We start from the raw sequence: 22,302 nt of genomic DNA, 5'->3' as shown, positions 1-22,302 counted from the left end.
ACTTGCAGTTCACCCTGAATCCCATGCATTTTTACCTTCTGAATTAACCCACCACGAGGGACCTTATCAGAGCATTTACTTAAGTTTTATTTTATTACAGTCTACACTTTTTGCAACCAAATGACCTTTACCATAACATTCCTACAATTCATATTTTTGTTCAAGTTCAAGTTTATTGTCATAGGCATGCATACACAGGGTATAAAAGCATGAAAATAAACTTCTTGCAGCACAGTACATACAAACATAAGTTAACATAAACTTAATACATAACTTACACAAGGAAATAAGCACAGTGACATCATTGCAAGTTGAGAGAGAGAGAAAAAGAAATATAGTCCAAGGTTGTGTTAGGGTTTTTCAGGTCAGTTCCAGAACCTGATGGCAGTGGGGAAGAAGCTGTTGTTGAACCTTGAGGTGTGGGTCTTCAGGTTCATGTACCTACTGCCTGATGGCAGCATCGAGAAGAGGGCATGGCCCAGGTCCCTGATAGTGTTCCTGAGACATTGTCTCTTGTAGATGTCCTTGATAGTGCGGAGAGCTGTACCTTTGGAACTGGCTGAGTCCACCACTCTCCATAGCCTCTTGCGTTCCTGTGCATTGGAGTTTCCATACCAGGCCGTGATACATCCAGTCAGAATGCTTTCCACTGTACATCTGTAGAAGTTTTTCAGAGTGTTCGATGACATGCCAAATCTCCCTAAACTTCTACAAAAGTAGAGATGCTGGTGCACCTTCTTCATGATTGCATCTATGTGCTGGGCCCAGGATAGGTCCTCTGAGATGTTGACACCCAGGAACTTGAAGCTGCTCACCCTTTCCACCGCATACCCTTCAATGAGGACTGGTGCCTGTTCGCCTGACATCCCCTTCTTAAAGTTTACAATCAGTTTCTTGGTTTTGTTGACAATGAGCACAAGGTTGTTGTTATGACACCACTCAACCAGCTGACCTTTCTCACTTCTGTACACTACTCCGTCACCATCTGTGATTCTGCCAACAACAGTGGTGTCATCGGCAAATTTGTAGATGGTGTTGGAGCTATGCTTAGCCATACAGTCATAGGTATGGAGAGAGTATAGCAAGGGGCTAAGCACGCAGCCTTGAGGTGTGCCTGTGTTGATGGTCAGTGAGGAGGAGATGACGTTTCTGATCCGCACTGATTATGGTCTGCCACAGCTGTCGAGGATCTATTTGTGTTTCCTGCTTCATCCGGAATTGCCTCTTCGCTCTTGCGACAGCCTTCCAGAAGTCATATCTGGACTTTTTGTAGGTGCCTGAATCGCCAGTCCTGCACACCACAGATCTAGCCTTCAGCAGACTATGAATCTCCCGGTTCATCCAGGGCTTCTGGTTTAGGAAGACGCAATATGTTTTTGTGGACACACATTCATTCACTCAGGTCTTGATTCATTCATTCATATTCATATTCAGTGTCATATTCATTCAGATCTGTTAATGATTCCCTAAATATGGTCCAGTCCACCGATTCAAAGCAATCCAGAGTATGTTCCTCCTTTGATCATACTTTTGCGGTCCTCTCCACTTGTGCCACATTCTTTGGTCTCTGCTTGTACGCAGGAAGTAGAAGCATGGACAGGTGGTCAGGTTTCCTGAGGTGCAGGCACGGGATGGCTCAGTAGGTGCACTTGATGGTGGTGTAACAGTGGTCAAGTGTATTGGATCCCCTGGGCTGCAGGTAACGTGCTGGTAGTAGTTCGGCAGAGGCTTTTTCAACCTAGCCTGGTTGAAGTCCACCGCAATGATAGGGAAGGCATCAGTGTGCACCGTTCATGCCTGTTAATCACAGCGCTCAATTCCTCCAGTGCCAGCTTGATGTCTGCCTGGGGTGAGATGTATACTGCAACCAGGATAACAGCGGAGAACTCCCTCAGCAGATAGTACGGACGACACTTGACTGCCAGATGTTCTGGTCGGGGGAGTAGGACTGAGACAGAACCTCCACATCCAAGCATCGTGACGAGTTAATCAAGAAGTAATCGCCACCGTCCAATCTGTGTGGTGGATGGTGAAGCCCTCGGGCTGGAGCACCACATCCAGAGAGCTGGGGGTGAGCCATGACTCTGTGAAACAGAGTACAACGCAGTCTCTCATGTCTGCCTGATACAGCAGTCTTGCCCTAAGGTCTTCTATCTTGTTTTCTAATAGAACAACCATAGAACAATACAGCACAATACAGGCCCTTTGGCCCACCATGTTGTGCCAACCTTTAATGACCACATATTAGCCAGGAGGATGCTAAGGAAGGCGGGGCTTCAGCCTCACCTGAAGTCCTCTCAGGTAGCCACATTTTCTGGCACATTGGAGGCCTCCTCAACATTTCCAGATGCTGTACTCACTTTCCAGGTGGTCTGTTCTGCCAAATCTGACCAGCGGTCATAAAATTGTACATGGCTTAAAACATCGTTGGTTACTGCAGTCATTGTGGCTGCAGATTTCAACTTTAAAATGTAAGAACGGGAATATTGTAGTGTTCCCTTGGGAGCTGGCTGCAAAATGTCTCCATTCTCCGGCTTTTGACTTTTGCTATTTTAGAGCAGTATTGTTTTGAATGATTATCAACATTGTTATTTCTGCACAGCACAGTGGCTGTTAATTTCAAAATCTTTATTGAATTGACAGGATTCTTTTGGGAAAAGTTGGTTATGTTTGATGGGAAATCTGCAAGTAATAGTTTTTCTTCCAGCCTCACATTGGGAGCACTGTTGATGAAATTATAGACTTCCAACCCCTCATTTTCCATATGTGTATATGAGTGGATGGAAAAGTTAAACTTGGAATGAACAATTTATACTTATGACGTGAAACGGGAATAGAAGGTAATTTTTGCCCAATGGTGGAAAATTTATTTTGGGTCTTGTATGTATTTTGTTTTATGCCTTTAATTGCAAATTCACACTTTTAAAGACTGACTGTTAACCACTCAGTCACAATTTTCTTACACAATGATTGCAATCCTTGATTGAAAGGATTTTTGTTTGATGTGGTATTTAAAAATTATTTTTCAAGATAACACATCATGTAAGACCATTTTTTTCCAGGCTAAACCAAGTTAGCAGTTAGGAAAGTTCAAGATATGATCCATTCTCAACTTGCCGCAAAAACCCCAAGCCCCCAGCTTTTGGCTGGGTTTAAGCAGTCTGGTTTGTGCAACATTGGGTAAGTGTGTTTCAAAGGCACCCCACTAAATAATACTATTACAACGCCAGCGATCAGGGTTCAATTCCCATCACTGTCTGTAAGGAGTTTGTACGTTCTCCCATGTCTGCGTGGGTTTCCTCCGGGTGCTCCGGTTTCCTCCCACATTGCAAAGACGTACGGGTAGGTTAATTGGGGTTTAAAATGGGCTGTGCAGACTCGTTGAGCCAGAAGGGCCTGTCACCATGCTGTAAATAAAATTTAAACATTTAAAAATTTAATTTTAAATTTAAATGGGGAACCAGTAGTCACTATTTTCATTCAAATTGAACAAAACACATCCCCTGAAATAGAACAAATGGAATATCCAGATTTATCATTTGAAAATAGATGGATTAAAGGCACAGCATTCCATGTCTTGGAATAGAACAGCTGTCTTCTTCAGGGTTAACTTAAAAATCTACCTGTATCAGCCATTGCTGAATGTTATATAGAGTTATACCGCACGGAAACAGGCTCTTTGGCCCAACTTGTCCATGCCAACTAAGAACATAGACCAGTACAGGCCCTTCGGCCCACAATGTTGTGCGAACCTATATAAACCTACTCCATGATCAATCTAACCTTTCCCTCCTACACAGCCCATAACCCTTCATTTTTCCTTATATCCATGTACCTATATAAGAGTCTTTTAAATGTTCCTATTGTATCAGCCTCTACCACCACCCCGGCATTGCGTTCCACCCACCACTTACTATGTAAAAAAACTACCTCTGACATCTCCCCTAAACCTTCCTCCACTCACCTTAAACAGATATCCTCTGGTAATGGCCATTGCTTCCCTGGGAAAAAGGTGCTGGCTGTCCACTCTATCTATGCCTCTCATAATTTTATACAACTCTATCAAGTCGCCTCTTATCCTCCATTGCTCCAAAGAGAAAAGCCCTAGCTCACTCAGCCTTTCCTCATAAGACATCTTCTCTATTCCAGGCAGCATCCTGGTAAATCTCCTCAGCGCTCCATCTAAAGTTTCCATGTCCTTCCTATAATGAGGCAATCAGAACTGAACACAGTACTCTAGATGTGGGCTAACCAGAGTTCTATAGAGTTGCAACCTTACCTCGCAGCTCTTGAACTCAATCCCCCGACTAATGAAGGCCAGCACACCATATGCCCTTTTAACTACCCTGTCAACTTGTGCGGCACCTTTGAGGGATCTATGGACTTGGACCCCAAGATCCCTCTGTTCCTCCACACTGCAAAGAATCCTGCCATTGACCTTGTAGTCCACCTTCGTTCAATCTTCCAAAGTGTATCAATTGAACTCCATCTGCCACTTCTTCCCCCAACTCTGCATCCTGTCCTTATCCTATTGTAACCTGCGACAACCTTCTACACTATCCACAACCCCTCTAAACTTCGTATCATCTGCAAACTTTGTAACCCACCCTTCCACTTCCTCATCCAAGTCATTTATAAAAATCACAAAGAGCAGGGGTCCCAGAACAGATCCCTGCGGAACACCACTGGTCACCGATCTCCAGGTAGAATACTCTCCATCTACTACCACCCTCTGCCTTCTGTGGGCAAGCCAATTCCAAACTCACGCAGCCAAGTCTCCATGGATCCCATGTCTCATGACTTTAGGGATAAGCCTACCATGGGGAACCTTGTCAAATGCCTTACTAAAATCTATATACACCACATCCACCACTCTACCTTCATCAATTTGTTTGTCACCTCCTCAAAAAACTCAATTAGGCTTGTGAGGCACGACCTGTCCCTCACAAAGCCACGTTGACTATCCCTAATAAAACTATGCTTCTCCAAATGCTTGCAAATCCTGTCCCTAAGAATCCTCTCAAATAGTTTGCCCACCACTGACATAAGACTCACTGGTCTATATTTCCCAGGATTATCCCTATTACCTGTCTTGAACAACGGAACAACATTTGCCATTCTCCAATTCTCTGGTACCACTCCTGTGGCCAGGGAGGACTCAAAGGTCATCGTCAATGCCCCAGCAATCTCTACCCTCACTTCCTGTAGTAACCTGGGGTATATCCCATCCGGCCCCGGGGACTTATCTATCCTAATGTCTTTAGAAGCTCCAACACTTCCTCTTTCTTAACCTCGACATGCTCCAACACATTAGCCTGTTCTACGCTGACCTCACATTTGTCAAAAGTCCCTCTCCCTGATGAACACTGAAGCAACGTATTCATTAAGTACCTCCCATACCTCCTCTGCCTCCAGGCTCATGGTGCCTACCTAAGCTAATCTCATTTGCCTACATTTGGCCCATATCTTTCTAAGCCATTCCAATCCACATACCTGTCCAAATGTTTTTTAAACGTTGTAATTGTACCTGCCTTTACCACCACTTGTGGCAGCCCGATCTGTATACCCACCACCCTCTGTATGAAAAACTTGCCCCTCAGATCCCCTTTAAATCTTTCCCCTTAAACTTATGCTCTTTAGTTTTAGACTCTCCTACCCTGGGAAAAAGACTATCTACCCTATCCATGCCCCTCATAATTTAATAAACCTCTAAAAAGTTCAGCCTCCTTGCCCCCAGGGAAAAGAATCCCAGCCTATCCAATCTCTCCTTATAGCTCAAGCCCTCATGAATCTTATATGTAACATAATGTAAGATCAAGTTCAGGTTTTTCTATTGGACTTTTAAACAGATGTATTTCCTTTCCTGAATGGGGAAAAAAAATTAATAGCTGCGCTGTGATGATGGTGTGCATTCATTTCTACTTTGGATGGTATAGTAATGCTCAGGCTTTTAGTTTTTAAGAAGGATCAGAAAGGATTTACATTAACTGTAGCTCATGACATTGTTAAGGGTAAAAGATAAACAGGCACCCAGATTTCTCATCAGCTAAAGATAGTAACACTAATTTCAGCACCAGGGTACATCTCCATGTCAGTTTTTCTATGTGCAGACAAAGCATTATATAACTGATCCAGATGCTACACGTGCGAGACACTAAACAAATTTCTAGCAGCTCAGAAGTATGTTCCATATTGATAACGTTGCTGCAGCCACCACAACGTTTCTGTCCACTGATTCTGACTGCACAATAATACAGCATCTCTCCAGATTCTTTATTTAAATTCCATTTTTTTATTTAAAAAGATTAAATAACTAATTTCTTTTTAGAAAAGGTTACTACTTTTTATAATGTTGACATCGTATTTACCATATATCAAAAGAAATAAGATTTTTAATTGAAATTTTGTAATCTATACCACAAAGATGTGACATCCAACAACATCATCTGGTATCACATCCATGAGAAGCAACTTAGTTCACATTCTCCACACCTGATTGGTGTGTGCATTTATTAATTTAATAAATATAACATAAAATTCTCTTCCAGTTTCTTCTAAATAATACATTTATTAATTTAGATTTATTAATCCTAACAGTGATTTATCAAAAAGAAGCAAACCACCGAAATTGTCTTATGTAAAACAAAAAATATTAATTGTCCTGATGAAGGGTCTTGACCAGAAAAGTCAACTGTTTATTCCCCTCCATAGATGCTGCCTGACCTGCTGAGTTCCTTCAGCATTTTGTGTATATTGCTCCAGATTCCAGCATCTGCAGAATCTTTTATGTCCCAATATTCTTTGTCTGTTGGCTCAGCCAATTATCTGTTCCAAAAGGGGAAGTAACCAATATGGAAAATTAAAATGTATTTTGCAGTAAGTTTGAACTGAGCTGACTCATGTTGGAAACACAGAAATACCCCACTCTCTCCAACCACCATCCTCCAGGCCAAGTGTTGTTCTGGAGTTTGGATGTACAGTCTAACCCAATCTGCAGCGACTTGTATTTTGATCCATATTTTTGTGCACTACTACCTGCTACCCACCTGCTTAAGCCATGGTTACCTGTGTCTTGGTCTGAAATGTAAAATCCCTTGTACTCAGATATCACAGAGATTGCATTAAGAAACCACATTAGAGCAGGAGATGCCCAACATCCAGAAGAGGACAAACAGCAGATTAATCTGTATTCTCCAGGGTCCATTCCATGACCTCTCTTGTGGTAGTAAGCCTTAAACCTTACCGTCACCAAGCACAAGTCTTCAGAATCCTCCCAAAATCTTCCTCAGAAGCCAGTACCCCAATCTGTACCCTGTCCGAACCTCCTATCCATATGCTAGGATCTCCTTTTCCTCTTCCCAGATCTCAAGGACACCTTTCCATTATCCATCCAATGGCTCACTGTTCCAAAGACACATTACCATTGCTTTTAGATCCCTGACATTTCTCCCAAGTGTTAGTAGTCCTGGGTATTTCCTTTTCCTTTCCATCCACCTTCCCCTCAAAACACCTACATTAGGACTCCTAATGCTGCCTGTCCATCAAAAGGATAGAGTTGTTATGAAAATCAAGAAACACAGATATATTAAGCTTGAGCAGAAGGATATGATAGAAGATCTTTTAAATAGATGTACGCTGTGCTCAACAGAACTGAAGGAGGATACAATTCTAAGAGAAACCACCACTGCAAAGGACAAAGTGATACAGGTACAAGTTGCCAAACAGTGATTTTAGGACACAGATCCCAAAACACTTCATCACATGGGAATAATTGCCTGAAATAGTTTTTTTGAAGTAGAGGTAATATTTCTGAAGATTATATATTTTGGACATAGAAAAATGACCATGAATAAAAACAGCAAACACAGGAAATGCTCAGCAGATCAGGCAGGATCTGTTGGGAGAGAAACAGAGTTAATGTTTCAGGTTGATGACTTTTCATCAGAATTAGGAAAATTGAGAATTCAAATGTTTTAAGTTGGATAAGGGGATTGGCATTGAGAGAACAAGGGGAATGTCTGTGACAGGGTGACTGAATGAGACGAGTGGTGGTGATGCTGGCTAAGAGGCTTGTTAATCTGCAGAAAGAGAAAAATGGAAGTACTGTTTTGCTACACACTGGAAAGGCTGGTTACTTGAAATTGTAAGATTTGGTGGAGTATCCTGAGGGCTATAATATGCCTTGTTGGAAGATGAGATGCTGTTCCTTAAGCTTGCATTGAGCTTCATTGGAACAGAATAAGAAGCCAAAGAGAGAGAGGTCAGAGTAGGAGTGGGATGGAGAATGAAAGTGAAAGGCAACTGGAAGCTCAGGGTTACCTTTGTAGGCTGAATGGAGGTGTTCTGTAAAGCGATCACCAGCTGCATGACCAGCGAGCAAAGCGTGTCCCATCATCCCCATCTCTTTCCCGTTCTACCCATCCACGTTGTTAAGCAGTTTCTTGGGAAAGAAGCACAGGAATCAATTGAGTGGGAAATAAAGCGAGGGAATTCACGTCTCAAAAGAATTTCAACAGGCCACAGTGACCCAGCTACTTCTTAAATCAAATATATTTGCCTGGAAAAATTTGCTAGAAGCACTATGTAGTAATGTACTCTGCCTCTGAAGTTCAGTTCCTTTAAAGTCACTTGGACATCCACCATGCTTTGATTTCCTGGAGTTTGTCTCATAGTGCTACAGCTTTCCAAAGATATCATCATAAACTGAGAAAGTTCAATGTATAGGTTCCAGTATGCTCTTGTCCTTATCTTCTGGGGATTATGTATGAGGGACGGCAAGGCAGGAAGGTTTCAAACATCATTTCAAATGAAAGAAAATGTGACTCAGTCAGTGACTGTCATCAAACATGTTAACAGAATTACCCACCAGTTCTAAGGCGGGAAATTTGGGTTCAAATTCTGCACAAAGCTCCTTACAGAGTTGGTACTGAACTCATGTTCCTTGATCTTGCCAAGCCTACCTGAAAGTCTATATGCAATGCACAAAGGATTGCAGTTTGCATGTCTATTCATTTACTCCTGTAGGCTGCTGTGATGTTGCAGCATGCTTATTTCTCATCCTTAGTCAAACAATCCGCTACATCTACATACCACAATCCATGTTAATTTTATTTCCTTCCCCTGCCCATGATCAGTATGCCCTTCACCACAGTTCTACACTTTGTTCTATTCCTTTCAAATATTAAGAACAACATCCTGGGCAGAAAGTAGTGCAAGAGCAGCAGGTGGAACGCAAGTTATCTTCCCATTATATTAATGAGTCATCTGATCCAACTGGAAATGATAAGGCTTTGACCACAATCTTTCAATCCTCTTTCAATAATGAAGTGGTACCAGAGGACTGGAGTATTGTGAATGTACATCTCTATTCATCAAAGGAAAAAGGGATAAACCTGAAACAATGTCAGTCTAAAGCAGTGGTAGAAAAGTTACTGGAGGTTATCGTCAAGGAAGAAATTAACTCTCACTTGGAGAAATGTAGCTTAGTTAAAAACAGTTGGCATGGATTTGTTAAAGGCAATTCAGAAACACCAGCCAACAAATTTATGAATCTCTCTGGCTGGACCTCAGCTGGACTACTGCGCAATTGTGGACTCAAGAAAGATGTAAATGCCCTGGAGAGCATGCAGAGGTTTACCCAGATGATTCCAATTCTCTGGAGATGCAGGAGAATCTGGGATTCTTCCGCTTAAAACAGAGGGGTTTATGTGGTGACATTTCAAATTTATGAAACATTATGAGAGAGTTTACTGAGTTAAACTATTAACCAGAGGTCTAGCACAGACAAAGTTGGAACTGAGGAGATATCACTTCTTATAGAGGTTATCGAGATCTGGAATACACAACTTGAAAGGATGTGGAATCAAATTCTGCAAGAATTTATAAAAGGCATTCTAATATTCAGATATGTACCAACTGAACCAACTTACGGGTAATGGGGAAAAGGCTGATGCATGAAATTAAATGGCCAGCTTTTTCAAAGAGCTTTACTATGACCTAGTTTGCTGTCTCCTATGCTGTAAAAATCCATGACCTAGAAATGCTTTGGTGCCTGGATTGATGTTGGTTTGTAGTCATCTCCCAGAGTGGGATACTATAAGGATCCCAGGTATGCATTGCATGCCATTGTATACCCCTTAAGATGTATGTGTGCTGGATGTATGTGTATGACTCACAGAAAACTTGGGAGAGAGAAAAATCATTGCCTCTGTGATCTATGTGGTTTTCTTGCTGACAAAATTTCTTTTGAAGAAAAACTGCATATGGTGCATAAATGTTGCACTACACAATAGGATTTTTTGACTCTAGTTGTTAAATACAAGTCCATTTACTTTGAATAAGTAACACTTTGTAAAGCAGAACAAGTAATTTCAAACCAATGTGAATAATAAATTAATGCACAACTTCAGGCCATTTTAAGTTTCTATTTGTTTTCCTTTATTCTCTGTCTTTTATTACAACAAAAGGCCTGAGAATTTTTCTTCAATATGTAAAGCATTTAGTTCCTAGTTTTTACTTTTGTTTGTAGTTTATCTTCCACTTAACCTCAGTAGTTTTTTTCCCTCATTTATTAAAAATTTCATCAGATTCCCACTTGAATTTCCTTTTCTCTTTCTTCTTCGTCTCACTTGTGTCTTTCATTGTTGCACCTTTTGTTAACTTTTTATCAGATGCCAATGACATGGGGACAACCACTGGCAAGTTAGTGTTTGATATTTCGGTCGTCTATGTAAATAATGTGTACACAAATTAGGGCAGTGATTTTCATTATTTTTCAAGTGGGGTCAACTTTAACAAAGAAAAATTCTAATGTGAGAGCCACATTGACTATAACACATTGCTTACTACTCATTATTGTTGCACATTGTGCCACCCACACACTTGCACAAACTCTCTCACACACGTATATGTGCTCAGGCACAGCTACCTTGCCTACAGCCTTCCTTCTTGTTTCCAGCCCGTACACTCACCCTCCCTTGGACCCCTTACTCCTGTTACCCTCCCTGCTCTTGAGACCTTCACTTCCTTCCTTCCTCCTCACCACTCTCTGACCTCCTCTGGCCCTCCCATACATCCACTCCCTCTCTTGGCACATCTTTCCCCATTCCCAGCCACACTCTGTCCACTAGCTCCCAATCCCAGCCATGCGCCTGGCCCTGTTTTCCACAACGCTCCATGTGTACACTTGGCCCCAAACCCATCAAGCCCCATCCAACATTCCTAGTCACATTCTGGACCTCTGTCACCTGCAGGAGCTGCCTCTGGGTGTCCAGCCTTGGAATAATCAACACTGGTTGAAGTTGATTATTAGTTCTCACCAATTTAGCCCTTCAAAGGCTTACCAACTTTTCCAATCTGTTTATATTTTCTGTCGTAATACTCTAAAATCACACATATAATTTGCAGTGATTTACATTAATATTTGTGAACATTAACGTTCTTGTACCTTTCATTAGCTGATATTTAATTGAATGCCTTCATTGTTTACCTATGATGTTAAAATGAATTTATTTTCTCCTGCAAAACTTTTTCCCCTCACTGTCAGCATTCTTTTCTTTTGTAGGTCTAGATTATATTAAGCAGAGAATGCAGGAGGCAATGGGATATACAGAGAAAAAAGAAGAGCCTCCACCTCCAAAAGAAACAAAACCAGCGTCAGCAAATAACAGTCCTCATTTCTACAGGAAAGGTACAACTCCATCACATAGTCCTGAACAAAGTCCTGGCCCGACGCCCCCTCCTTCACCGCCAATTTACAAGAAAGCCCCTAATACCAATTGGAATATGGGCTCTGCCAGCAATGTAAACAGGGATATTTCAGGAGCTGCAATGAATAGGCAACTATCAAAAAGCTCCAGCAAGCAGAACAGCGAGTGGAAACAGCCAAAGTCAGCAGGTTACAGTCCTACGACTGCTGGCAACGGACAGTTACATAGTGCGTACCATAGTTACTTTGTGCGCACAGATGTAAAACTGCCACCGGAAGAGCCAGAAGAACAGGCCAATCCTACACCAATGGTACTTGGAAGGCAACCACCCCCACCAAAACAATCACTTGCAAGGCTGTCGTCTATAAAGTCTTCTGTCAAAGAAACAAAATCAGAGCCAAAATTGAAGAAACAGTTATCCGTTGTTGATCCTGAACCAAAGAAATTATCAAAATCTCAATCAGGTGATGATAGTGTGGAAGAATCAGAAGAAATGGAAGAGACGGTATGTATCCATCATTTGTTATGCAGTTTCCTGTAGCATTTTGTGAGGTTCCACTAAAGGAAAAAAAATATTCAGACTAATCTCACAGCAGTTCCTGTTACCTGCATAACCAAAGTATATCATATGTTCTCAGCCACTATTTTTCCCGTCTTTTAGACAATCCAGCTACTTCATCTGGGAATAAAGATCTGGGAATTGTAGATCTTCCAAAATTATTTCCATGAGGATAAAACCATTAAGGATTAGCTACGGAGCAAAAGGAAATCTATAAAATAATATCCATGTTCCTTTTTGCTACATTTTGCCAGATAAATGCCCCAACACCAGCATGGGAAACAGACCCTTTTACTTAAATGACCCTATCTCAGAGCTTGAAGCAGGATTGAGACAAGGTTAACAGAAATATAATTATACCCCAAGAACTTCTTCAGTGCACTAGTATTGGGCAATGCTTTTGTTCTCCCTGCCAACCTTGTTTCCTGTGCACCATAGGAATTCTTCTAGTTAAACTATCTATGTGCTTGGTGACCTCTTTGCCTGCAGGAGGCAAGCAGGCCTGCTATATCAGACCCATAATACTTCATGAAATGACTATCCATCCTTGAGCAATAAATTGCTATCTAGAAATAGGATGAACATAAAGTAAAATCTATCTATGTGCTTCTGATACACTCCTGAATTTGCCCAAATCTGACTCAACTGGCTTCTGTAACCAGGACAGGTGAGTGCATGAGATTAGATGGCAATCTAACAGCAGATGGCAGGCTGCAAACTGCTAGTTATGGATGAGTGGTTACCAGTGACAGATTACTATTGATTGGTGGCTTCTTGCTCCTGGATGTCTCACTCCCAGCTCAGGACAGCTCAAATACATGGCTGTACTTACTGAGCTTACTTTCCAGGCTTTTCGGCTTCACTTTTCCAGTCCCATCTAATTAAAAGCTTAGTGCCAGCAGACTTAATGGCTGCTAATGTGGTACCATGGTTTAAACAGAAGGGGGTATCCAAATAATCCTCAATCAGTCATCCTGACTTAATGGTAAGCAAATTATGAGAAAAATACTCTGAGAGAAATTATCATAGAATTTATAGATTAGTCAAGGACAGCTCAATGTGAAATTTTTAAAGAGTAAATTCTCCCCGAGTAAATTGATTGAATCATTTGAGGAGTTGTGGAGAGTTGATGTTTGATGTTGTCCACATGGATGCTAGCATGGCTTACGACAAGGCCCACAAAACAGAGCAGACAGGAGATTGAAGCCCAAGACATACTGTAAACACCATTTCCCACACTTTCCATTGTCTTCTAGTATTTGAAAAAGTGTCAAGAATCTCTACAAAATAATTCATGGTCTACTATTTATCCAAATGTAAACTTGCCATTCCTGTCCCAAGACATTTTAACTACCATTCAAATGCAGAAAGCAAGTATCCAACTCCAGTTTGGAGCAAACAGGTAGTAGCAGCAACTTTCAATTCTGTCTAGCAAAGTTTATATTTTATAAAAACTTAAGCAAATCTAATTTAGGTTTAACTTAATTATGGTCATTGGTTTTATTTTAGCGGCAATAAGATAAACACAAAAGGCCCACGCACCCTGCCAAGCATCCACGAAAGACTGAGGCCTTTTGAGCTCACATTGTTTACAGTTGTTGACGTTTAGAGATACTACCTCTGGTAGTGAAATTTGGTGGAAGCCATTTCTGCAAGTTCTGCTCCAAAAAAAATTAAAGGTCCCACTTTCTGACCACTGACCAAATCCCTATGGCTAATTAACAAATACTTACTGAGGGCCAACGGCAACAAAACCCCACGATTCTCGCATTTACAGAAAATGAATTGTTGCAGAGGCTGGAAATCAGGAAAATAAAACTGAATACTGTGGCCACTTTTAAGATTCATGAACCTTTGGACCATCTCTCTCTATCCCAAAACAATTTATCCTGTAACCAACCTGACATTATTATTATTACTTTATGGATGACTTGTTTAACTCAGCTGCTGTTGTGGGTTCCGGTTCCATATACATTGGAGGAACTCATTGGTTAAGTATTAATGTATATCAGAATTTATTTAAAATAAAACATTATATGCAAATTAAGGAAAAGACAAGCAAACCAAAATGTAACCTTGATAAATTACTGCCTTTAAAAAATATATATACCAATTAAGTTTAAATGCGGTTCAACCTGCATTACTCATTTGACAGGTAAAGTGTATGCATTTCCACTTGGTCTTTTCTCCCTCCTGCTAGCACCTGCTTGCAATGTCCTTTACCTTGAGAGGGTATGATTCGTTGTAAACTTACTTAATTACTTTGTTGAATGTGCCATTATTTCCTGTTGAGGGATTTTCTTTTCAAAAGTAAAAACATTTTCATACATCAAAGCAGAAGTAATTATAAGTGTCAGAGTGCATCTGTGGCCACTTGACTGATGTTCAGTTCCATTTTAGCAATAGGACTTTGCAATTTCAGATATATAGTCCTGCAAAATTGATGTTAAATGTAATTATAGCCACTTGTGGAATGTTAATTTCTAGGATTTAGAAATTATTAATTTACAGTGTGTAATACAGTGGGAGTTTGTGAAGAAGCCATCCAGAAATGAAATGGTAGTGAAATTATTTTTAAAGATGTATTAAAATTATTCTGTCAAAATAATTTGCATCACCCACATTGATAACAAATCTTATTTACAAAAATTACAGAGTCCAAATACAATCTTGGTCATCTTGGTTATGCTGTTGAATATTGGTTTAGCTATTCTTTTTGTCCATTTCCTGACTTGACAAGAATTTGCTAAGGTAAGAATTTAATTTTCTTTGTTAAAGATTGTTTATAAAATTTTACTTTATCCTCTTATCACTATCATTAAACTGTTCATTTTTTCTTGTCTAACTATAGCTGTGCCTGAATGTGATTCAACATAATTATTTAATGATCTAACTGTTTTGACCCTTCAGTGAAGTCATGAAAATTAAGGGTGTTAGCCGTCAGTTCTCTACAGTTGTTCCATCAGCCTTATTACTGACACCAGACATGCTGAGACACAGGGAAAGAGGCTTGAATTTGGTGTGGTACTCAGGAAAGATGAGACATGGAAATTAAGTCAGGGGCTGATGTGTCCCCTGGTGATGATTTGTGGCTCTGGATCCTCTGAAACTGAAGCAAGTGGCCATGTTGTTGGAAAAATCTGCTGAACCAGCCTAACCACTGAAGTGCATGGCTGTTCCATCTGCTCTTGCGGAGTGTGACTTAACTGGAAATGTACAGACTGCACTTTTGTTGATGGATGGTAACAGCTGCCTTACTTTTTTACTGTCTTGCCATGTAGTTGGGAGAAGGGGACGGCTGCCAGAGGAATGCGGTTGGAAGATTCTGTGCTGTGAATGCAATTTCCAGTGGCTTCTCATATCTCGTTAAAAGAAGTACATTAGCAGCATCACTCAACCAGTCTTATTCCATTACCCGCTGCTCATATCGTCTCGTACAGTGTTCTGGGAGATTTTGAAAAAAACAGTTCACACACTTTTTGCATGAAAATTATACATTTTCTGTCACTGATTAAACTTTTCTTTTTGTCTAATATTTAGAGCATTTATTTAAGTCAAAATGAGTTCCTTTCCTTTGCCTTCAGTGACTGAATTTGGAGCATCCATTCAGTTAATGAGATTTTCTGAAGTGTGGTGACCAGTAACCCAAATTAGCATATGTGTCAACACCAAGAAACCGGAGTTAAGGATGGGGTTTTCTTTTTGCATGTGGATTTTCTGTTAAAAATGGAGTTAATTTTATTGCATTGAATACATTCAGGTAGAGCATTGTAATTTGGATGTTAAAGAAGCTGACGCCTTTACAAGTCTTCAGAAATGATCATGTTTACCTCAAATGTATTGGCCTCGAAGGATTTTTTTGGAATGTTTGTTGAATATCTGTCTTAATTATTTTAATTGACTCTAATATAGTCAATGGTGATTTCTGTACCATTTTGTTTTATCACCCCTCATGTTATTTGTGGTGGCATGTTTATTTCAAAGGGTTGAGTATTTGGTGTGGTTGATTTTAGACTAGAGCACTAGATTTATATTAATCTCCAAAAATGCAAGGGCTGCATAATTTAAAACAGATTATATATAATGTGTTGAAGAAAGATGTACTATTCCACAGGTACTGACTTTAAATGTAACCCGTATGTTAGTTTGCATGCTTTCATGCAAAACAGTATCATTGGGACACAGTTTCATCAAGAAATCAGTACTGTTTGTGGATTTAATAGATGCTACATAATTTATTATCTGAAATCAGTCTGATTTCAGATCAGTAATAGATGGTGTTTTTTGCAGAGGTGTGTTGAAAATCCTATGTATGTGAACAGTGTGAAATGAAGAAGAAAATTGAAAAGGCAAAGAGAATAAAAGACAAATTGTCACCAATGTGCATCAAATCTGACCTTGCTTCAGATGGAAATTTAACTCACAGAATGTGTCTTTGGGTCAGTGCAAATGTAACGGAAGCTTATGTAGAAACTTTTTTGTCTGGCACAAAAATCAAGGGTTGTTAGGAATGTTTTTTGGAAATGAAGTTCACTATAGTAATTTAATTTTAACAAAAAAAGGAATTTTCTTATATTAAAATCATGAGCTTTTTTAAGAAGCATGAGCCAGAAACTGCTGGCATTTTTCTAAATGTACACAGCTCTATTTTAGCATGGATCCTTTTGTCTTTTTTTAAAATAAATGACATGCTATACACATCTTTATATTTATCAAATAATGCGCCAAGTGGACAACTCTTGTGAGTTGTCAATAAATTGTTATATATTCTAACATTTTGAATGTCTTTTTCTGGTGTTCTGAACCTTGGAATTATTTAATTCTGTTCTTTGTAAACCTATCATCCTTTATTTGTTCTGTGCAGTTTACTTGACTGTAATTGCTTGAGAATAAAACTATTATTTGTTCCTACAGTCACACTGTGTGCGCCAGTTATCTGAATGCCAGCTACTACCCAGATATTAGCTTTTCGAGGTCTATTGACCAATTTTGCACAGACAGGAAGTAGAAAATGAGTTATTTTAATGTATTTCTGCAAAGCATGATTAAATCAAATGCTTCATACTTTTTCCAGTTGCTAAATGGGGACCAAAAGGCACTAATTTCAGAGTGCAGTCTCCCAGACCCAAATGAATCTCAATACATCACCTCCCGATTTAAAGTCAGACATTATTATGGTTGTCCCGGAAGTTACTTAAGAAGTAGTGAGAATAAAACTATTTTCGCAATAGCACGTTTATTTGTCACAAGACAAGGGAGCCTGGCAACCTGGAAAAGGCTTCCATCCTTCTCATTTTGCCCGGCCTAGACCCAGACTTACCCAAGGGCTGCTGTCAGAAGACAAGCAATGCATTGAACCATTTCATTTAGGCAGCCTGCCATTGGCAGTGTGATAGACACTGGCAGTACACCCCAACTGGGACATGCGTTCCATTTGTTTAAAAAAAAACAGAGCACAGGAGAAATTTAGTTTCCACCATAATTTTGTTGTTAATGGCCTTGGAATGATAAGTACTTAAATTCTATTGAACTAACAATTACATAGTTAGATCTTTAGCTGTAAATAATATTTCATTGGAAATATACCTCCACAATTTGTTTTGGAAAGTTTTTGATGCAATATCTGGCTGTGACTAGTGCAGGAAGAAAATACCAAAACACAGGCACATGTAGTTAGGTTTTCGGAAAAGAATGCTGCAAATAGTTGGGCTGGAAAAGCTGCTGCAGCTTGAAATCCAAGGAAGAGTAATGAAATATCATTTTGTTTAACTTAAGCCATAGCACCTGCTGATGTGGTGAATAGTGTATTCATAATTATTGTATTATTACATGAAGACAAGTTGTACTGATAAAACCAAGTGAATCTAATCATAACTGTTGCTCTGTGTTTACTCATAGTTGAATAAAACAGCTTTAATCATTTGTATCAAACTTTGTTTTGCCAAGTGATTGCTTGGTTCATCTTGCAGCGACAGTGAAGTTTCCACACAAAAGATGAATATTTGATTCAAGTTGCAACACGTTTACATTTCAGAGTTACACTATCCCACAATAAACAGGATATTGTGTGACAACTAGAAAAGTAAGCTGCTCAGACTACTTGTGGATGCTGCCAAGAACACAGAACCCAAAAAGTTATCTGGTAGACACAAACGTGAAGTCTTTTCTGGTGGTCCAGAGGCTTTTAAATGGTGTAGTACACTGCTATCACACTTATTGCACTGATTCTTAATGTGCAGTTTGTACCTGTTATTTTTCCTACAGTTTTCCCAGTATTGGCCACACCATGCAGGAAAGGTAAAGGCTTCCCACCAGCACAGTCAAGCATAGCCACATACTGTGTTGACCTGTAGTGTCCTTGCACACAAGCAAATTAAATGTTGCAGTATGGAATCTTCCTGATCTAGATTTCAGAAGGCAAGTCAGCATATTCAAAAGCATGAACAAAAAAGCAGGGTGGCCTCTCGAGGGCCTTGTCATCCCTGCCAACGTGAACACCTGGGAACCCAAGTTTGCCTTCTTTCGCTTACTACAACGTAAGGCATGAACTGATGTGTGATTGGTGCTGCATCAAATGAACCTGCCAGTATAATGGTGAGACTGGCATTCCTTTCCTTTATAATTCTACTCCAGGTCATCTGGCACAGACACCACAATGGCAAACAATCTCTACCAGAGGTAAATCAATTGAAAAGTAGTCCTAGCAGGTCTCCCTCCCGCTAAAGGGAGTCGTTAAGCAGGAATAGTTGAAGGACAACAAAGCCAAGAAACATTAGTTCGAAACCTGGTTTGTTTTAGCTCCCGATAATCAATCACATCCCATTGGAAAATGTTGCCCAAAATAGCTTAATAACACAAGATCTCTTATTACGGGCATAATTCTCCAAATTAGTTAAACAGGTGCCTGAGCCATCACCAAAAACAGTGGCCTTAAAAATATTAATCGCATAGAAAAGTACAAAAATTCGATATCATCATAACCTTCAAAAATGTTTAAAAACAAGAACAAACCTCAGGATTTTGCTGAAATTCCAGCTCAGGTTCAGTGAGAAACCCTGATTCCTTTCTATCAGTGTCTTACCTGGTTTATTAATAATGGTGAAGACGGTGAGTTTGGAAGCAAAATAAATTACCTTCCCCACAACCAATCCACCGCTCCAACCTACCAACAAGGTTTGGCCATGTGAATAGTGCAAATTCACCTCTTTTCTCTCTGTAAAGATGTTGTCTGATCCATAAAGTGTTTTCTAGAATATCCTGTTCTATTTCAATATTTCTTGTTGCTTTCCATCACTGTTCCAATTTCTGATTATACCTCAAAGCATTCACTGGGTGAGAATAGTTTTCAATAAAGTGGATGAAATTTTATTCCCAAAATCATTGTTTGTAAGAAGCTATTCAACTATCCCCAGTTTACAATAACTCCTGTAGTTTAATCAAATATCAGCTAAGGCATTACTGATAGCAATTACTTATTATTAGCATATATACAAGTGATAGCTGTGGAAACCACCTCAGAGTCTTTGTGTGGGTGTCTGCAGAAACAAAGGTTTATTCATTAACCCAATCATAAAATTTTATCAGTTAAACCCTGCTATGCATGTTGCGCAAGTTTACTCACAGCTGTTGGCCTTGATTATGTTGTTTTCCAGGAATGCATTAGTGTCACTTAAAAAGAGTTCTGTTTGTCCTGGGCTTTCTGAAATCGGGGAAGTCCAGTTTCAATAATATATTTTCCAGAACTGTGTAATATATTTCATATAAACCCCTTAAATATTCAAACTCTCTGTTGTATTTTGTCAGTTTCTAAATGGAATAAAATACTAGGTCATTTAAACGATTGAAGACTCCCCTGATTTGGAGTAGATTTTAATATTCTAAAACAGCTGCCAGTCCAAATCGTCCACTGGGAGATTTCGATCATGTTAATATTACTGGGGAGCTATGGGCACAAATAGCATTCTTCTGTTGCTGACTATCTTTTGGCAAGTTCTATAATCAGGCAGGTACTGGTTTTTTTTTCCTTTTTATTTTATTCATAATGTATTAAAAAAATGATCAGGACACGTCATTATTTTATTCACTTTACCAAGTAATTCATTACATTCCATTACAATATGTTGACATCACTCACGTTTCATCCTTAAAAATTGCATCAGTGAAATGTCTGTGAGGCTGTTACACAGGAGCCATCCCTAAGTGTCCAGTAACGTCAGGACCTCTAGAATGTGGTCTTTCCTGTCAGAGCCTTTGTGAGTGGCTGCACTAGGCTTCAGTGTATCCCACAGCACATCCTCCTACACTTTGGAATGTGCCAGTCAGCAGCATTCTCCTTGCAATGGAAGACCAACAAGTGTCACGCAAAAAGAAGTACTGCTACACCTATTGACTACAGAAAAATAATTTTAAACTTGCAACTAAGTTTTACTGAGTAGTCCATTCACAGCATACATCCCATCCTCTAAATTACATCAGTCTTATATACAGTGGCATGTAAAAGTTTGGGCACACCTGGTCAAAATTTCTGTTAGTGTGAATAGCTAAGCGAGTAAAAGATGACCTGATTTCCAAAAGGCATAAAGTTAAAGATGACACATTTCTTTAATATTTTAAGCAAGATTACTTTTTTATTTCTATCTTTTACAGTTCCAAAATAACAAATAAGGAAAAGGGTCCGAATCAAAAGTTTGGGCACCCCCTATGGCAAGTATCACAGCTTGTAAACGCTTTCTGTAGCCAGCTAAGAGTCCTTCAATTCTTGTTTGGGGGATTTTCGCCCTTTCTTCCTTGCAAAAGGCTTCTAGTTCTGTGAGATTCTTGGGCCATCTTGCATGCACTGCTCTTTTGAGGTCTATCCACAGAATTTTGATGATTTTTAGGTCGTGGGACTGTGAGGGCCATGGCAAAACCTTCAGCTTGTGCCTCTTGAGGTAATCCATTGTGGATTTTGAGGTGTGTTTAGGATCATTATCCTGTTGTAGAAGCCATCCTCTTTTCACCTTCAGCTTTTTTACAGACGGTGTGATGTTTGCTTCCAGACTTTTCTGGTATTAATTGAATTCATTCTTCCCTCTATCAGTGAAATGTTCCCCATGCCACTGGCTGCAACACAAGCCCAAAGCATGATCGATCCACCCCCCGTGCTTAACAGTCAGAGAGGTGTTCTTTTCATGAAATTCTGCACCCTTTTTTCTCCAAACTTTCCTGCATCCTCACCACAAAATTCAGCATCAGAAGTTTGTAAAGGAACATCTAAACAAGCCTGATGCATTTTGGAAACAAGTCCTGTGGACTGATGAAGTTAAAATAGAACTTTTTGGCCGTAATGAGCAAAGGTATGTTTGGAGAAAAAAGGGTGCAGAATTTCATGAAAAGAACACCTCTCCAACTGTTAAGCACAGGGGTGGGTCGATCATGCTTTGGGCTTGTGTTGCAGCCAGTGGCGTGGGGAACATTTCACTGATAGAGGGAAGAATGAATTCAATTAAATACCAGCAAATTCTGGAAGCAAACATCACACCGTCTGTAAAAAAGCTAAAGATGAAAAGAGGATGCTTCTACAACAGGATAATGATCCTAAACACACCTCAAAATCCACAATGGACTACCTCAGGAGGCACAAGCTGAAGGTTTTGCCATGGTCCTCACAGTCCCACGACCTAAAAATCATCGAAAATCTGTGGATAGACCTCAAAAGAGCAGTGCATGCAAGATGGCCCAAGAATCTCACAGAACTAGAAGCCTTTTGCAAGGAAGAAAGGGTGAAAATCCCCCAAACAAGAATTGAAAGACTCTTAGCTGGCTACAGAAAGCGTTTACAAGCTGTGATACTTACCAAAGGGGGTGTTACTAAGTACTTGACCATGTAGGGTGCCCAAACTTTTGCTTCGGGCCCTTTTTTTTTGTTATTTTGAAACTGTAAAAGGTGGAAATAAAAAAGTAATCTTGCTTAAAATATTAAAGAAATGTGTCATCTTTAACTTTATGCCTTTTGGAAATCAGGTCATCTTTTACTCGCTTAGCTATTCACAGTAA

The 22,302-nt window shown here is 39.8% G+C and overlaps 1 protein-coding gene across 1 annotated transcript in view; it reads left to right on the top strand.

Moving 5' to 3' along the window:
- jph1b (junctophilin 1b) overlaps positions 1–17,135 on the top strand; it is a 99,335-nt gene extending 82,200 nt beyond the window's left edge. Inside the window, exons 4-6 of the mRNA XM_052023066.1 lie at positions 11,564–12,213; positions 14,923–15,018; positions 15,178–17,135. Coding sequence (XP_051879026.1) covers positions 11,564–12,213; positions 14,923–15,003 — 731 coding nt within the window. The 3' untranslated portion in view covers positions 15,004–15,018; positions 15,178–17,135. The remainder of the gene's footprint in view (positions 1–11,563; positions 12,214–14,922; positions 15,019–15,177) is intronic.
- Positions 17,136–22,302: the final 5,167 nt, after the last annotated feature.

Source organism: Pristis pectinata, chromosome 9 (assembly GCF_009764475.1).
Source record: "Pristis pectinata isolate sPriPec2 chromosome 9, sPriPec2.1.pri, whole genome shotgun sequence".
Taxonomy (NCBI): Eukaryota; Metazoa; Chordata; class Chondrichthyes; order Rhinopristiformes; family Pristidae; genus Pristis; species Pristis pectinata.
Note: the sequence above shows the minus strand (reverse complement) of the source record. Positions and strands in the feature narration are given on the sequence as shown.